We start from the raw sequence: 3,461 nt of genomic DNA, 5'->3' as shown, positions 1-3,461 counted from the left end.
AGTCCATCACATGGACACCTGGACTTGTCTCAGTCCATCACATGGACACCTGGACTTGTCTCAGTCCATCACATGGACACCTGTAAATTCAGTAGCTGTGAACTCCTGACTAAAGTGGACTTAGTTTAATTTCCTCTCAACTCAAATTGATTAAAAAACTATTTCCCCAGCTCTAAATCACTGAGTGAACCAACACCAAACAACTGCGTAGCATCAAAGACGCCCTCCTGTTTTCAGAGACGTCCAGTGATGTTTCAGTGCTCCTTAAAGACAACTTATTGTTTCTTCACTTCTCACTTCATTTGCCACCATTTACTTTAAATCTTCCATCAACCTTAAAAGCAACCAAACAGGAAGAGCTTTGTGTTGTGTTTTACACAAGGAGGGTGAGTTTGAAGGATGCATCTGGCCTCCACACTCAGATTCGTGCTCTGGACAGCATCACAACAGATGGGGGCAGTAAACACTGGGGATCTGGATTACTGCTGGCTGAACTCCTGGAAGGAAAAGATACAAACGAGTTTCTCATTTTGGAAACAACATTACTTCCTTCCTTGCTTTTTAGCACACGCACGCACGCACGCACGCACGCACGCACGCACGCACACACACACACAAACACTGTTAAAACACGGTTCAAAAGATTTGTTTTAGCAGGTCCTAAACAAAAAGAAATGATGAGTAATGAAGTTTAGAAACAAAGAAAAACATCAGTTTTTAAATGATTAACCTCAGTTTTTTTCTTCCAGGTGTGATTCCTGCGAGCGGAGAAGTGAARATGTCAGTGACCTTTAAGCCCCAGAGTTATGAGACGTCTCAGTTCACCTTCCAGCTGGTGGTTTCACAGTTCAACACCAGGCCGTACCTGTGCACTGTCACCGGCAGCTCAGCGCCTCACCTGACCCTCAGGTAATACATGGTTAGGGATCAGCATTTCTCAATATTTACATTTTTACTTCAAGGTTTTTTCACCAGTCGTTGAGGAGGTTTCACTAAACCAGGATAGAGCATTAAACTGGGATTATTCCAGATATTCTGGCTGAATTAAGCCTTGATTCGGTTTCACAAAAGCAGTGATGCATAAGTTACCATGGTGATTTATTCTGTGCAGCTAGCCTGCTCTAGACCAGACTAACAGCCAGGATTAGTTAATCCTAGTCTTTATCTGTTCAGTTAGTGGTCCCACCCATCAGAAACCAATGTGTTTTATGGACTTTTTTAAATCAGCGTACAATAAAATATCACTGATTCATTTTGACATTCAGTCAGGTACTGTTATTATTTTAACATTATGATGGTTATCATTATAAAAATGGTTATCATTATAAAAATGGTTATCATTATATAAATGGTTATCATTATAAAAATGGTTATCATTATAAATGTTATAATTCTTCATGTGGGTATTGTTACTGTTTGTGTTTCTGAATAGTTGTTCTAAGTTTGACAGAAAGGCCTTTAATAGACCATCTGTGTTGAGGGGATTTCAGAAATGAATAATAGAGAAGCAAAGATGTTGTGAATGAAGTCAAGTCATATTAAGTAGTAGTAGTTATTTACAATGGCATGCCCATTTTTTTCAAACTTTATTTTTATATAAAGAACACAACACACAAAAAAAAGAACACATGAGAGCTGGGGTGAACAACAAAATCACTTTGTTTACCATTATGATTTATAGGTATATCCATAAAAAAGTAAATTACGTGCAGGTTACAGATCAGAATAGTAAGAGATGTTTCCACTTCTCAACAGTTACATGTTAAACGTCTTTGTTTGTTTAACACCATTTTCTCCAGAGTCTCATTCCTTTCTCCTTTTGAAGATGTATTTAAAAAGTCAATATCTCCATGTCATAAATCAGATTTATAATATTTATAAAGAGCTTCAGGGTGGGAGGGTTTMATTGAAGCCAACATTTAGTAATTGCCTTCTTGCTTGCAATCATAAAGATCTTCAATAAGTATGTATCACTTGCGCTGAGACCCTCAGGAAGTTTTCCAGGATACATGTCAGTAAAATAAAAATCTAAAATTATACCCATGATTTCATAGATTACTTGCTTAACATCCTTCCAGAAGGTCTTCACCTTTGGACAGGCTCAAAAGATATGAAAGCAGTCCGCAGGTCCTGCTCCGCATTCCCTCCATCAAGCGGACTGTGAGCCATCTAATCTAGATTTCTGTTTTGGGGTAAGAAAAAATCTGATTAAATTCTTCCAAACAAAATCTCACCATGTTAAAGCATTTGTAGTGGAAAGAGTATTCTTCCACATTTGTTGCCAAACGTCCTGTGAAATTATAATGTTTGCTTCTTTCTCCCATCTCTGTTTGATGTAATCTGTTGAGCTTTTATTCATAGCTATAAAATTTCTGTAAAGTTTGCCAATGATACATTTTGTATTTTTGACAGAATTTGTAGAAATATTTGCCACATTCCTGAAATTGCATCTAAATTAGTGGTCATGATTTCCTTCCTAAAGAAGCTTCGAACCTGTAAATGATGGTAAAAAAATCTTCTCTGCCCACCACATAAATTTGGCACACATCTTCAAAATTTAATAACTCCCCAGTTTTTATAATCTTACAGAATGATGTGATTCCCTGTCTTTCCCATATCTTAGATTTGTGGTCCGTCCATGCTGGAAGGAAGCAGGGGTGATGTGCAGGTCAACTTAACACTCATATCTGCTTGTGGAGATGAAATTTCTTAACCAGCTCTGCCCACTTTGTCAGGGAGGAACTTACACACAGATTTTATAATTGGTACACATGTGGTAGCCTATCCAGACATCCCAAAACAGATTGTATAGGAACATCCAACAAGGAGAGCTCAATGTCCTTCCATTTAGCCTCACAGGTTGGGTTGCACCAGCACACAAGAGGTCTGACTTGTGCAGACCAGGAATAGGCCTCCAAACAAGGCAGGCCCAACCCTCCCTGTTCCCTCGGCAGCAGAGTGCCCATTTTTGAATGACATTTTTGATGATGAGAAGGGCTTTTAGACGGGAAAGAGTGTTTCAGGACAGGTCCGACCCGTTTGCTTTTCCCTAATTAGGGATTAAAAATAAATAGGAAAGAACTTGGTGTCACAAGTGTAAAATAAACAAATAACAAAAGCAAACAAACGACAACAAAAAAAGTCTGTCATGACACAATCTTCTTCTTCCTGAAACGTTTCTTCTACTTCTTCTCCTCCCCCCTCTTCTTTCAGCTGGTCTCCACAGTGAGTCGTCCTACTCCATCTCACTGTGTCCTCTGTCCTCACTCCTACTACCTTCATGTCCTCTTTAACTGCATCCATATACGGTATTTATCATTTATCAAAATAAATGAAATGAAATATCTCATCTTTGTCTTTTTTCTGGCGGCTGCATCTCTAACGTCCTTCTACCATTAAACCCACTGTCCCACCACTGGTCATGTCCAAACCAATACACCCATTGGGCCTCATGCAAGAAC

At 38.9% G+C, this 3,461-nt stretch overlaps 1 protein-coding gene across 3 annotated transcripts in view; it reads left to right on the top strand.

The window, feature by feature from the left end:
• The window catches only part of cfap221 (cilia and flagella associated protein 221), a 38,756-nt gene that overhangs the window by 11,375 nt on the left and 23,920 nt on the right, over positions 1-3,461 (top strand). For all 3 annotated transcript variants that reach the window (XM_014010651.1, XM_014010650.1, XM_014010652.1), the window contains one exon: positions 750-909. In XM_014010651.1, the coding sequence (XP_013866105.1) occupies positions 750-909 (160 nt within the window). The remainder of the gene's footprint in view (positions 1-749; positions 910-3,461) is intronic.

The sequence above is a fragment of the Austrofundulus limnaeus genome, unplaced genomic scaffold, assembly GCF_001266775.1.
Source record: "Austrofundulus limnaeus strain Quisiro unplaced genomic scaffold, Austrofundulus_limnaeus-1.0 Scaffold72, whole genome shotgun sequence".
In the NCBI taxonomy this organism is placed as follows: domain Eukaryota; kingdom Metazoa; phylum Chordata; class Actinopteri; order Cyprinodontiformes; family Rivulidae; genus Austrofundulus; species Austrofundulus limnaeus.
This window is presented reverse-complemented; position numbering and strand designations above follow the sequence as displayed.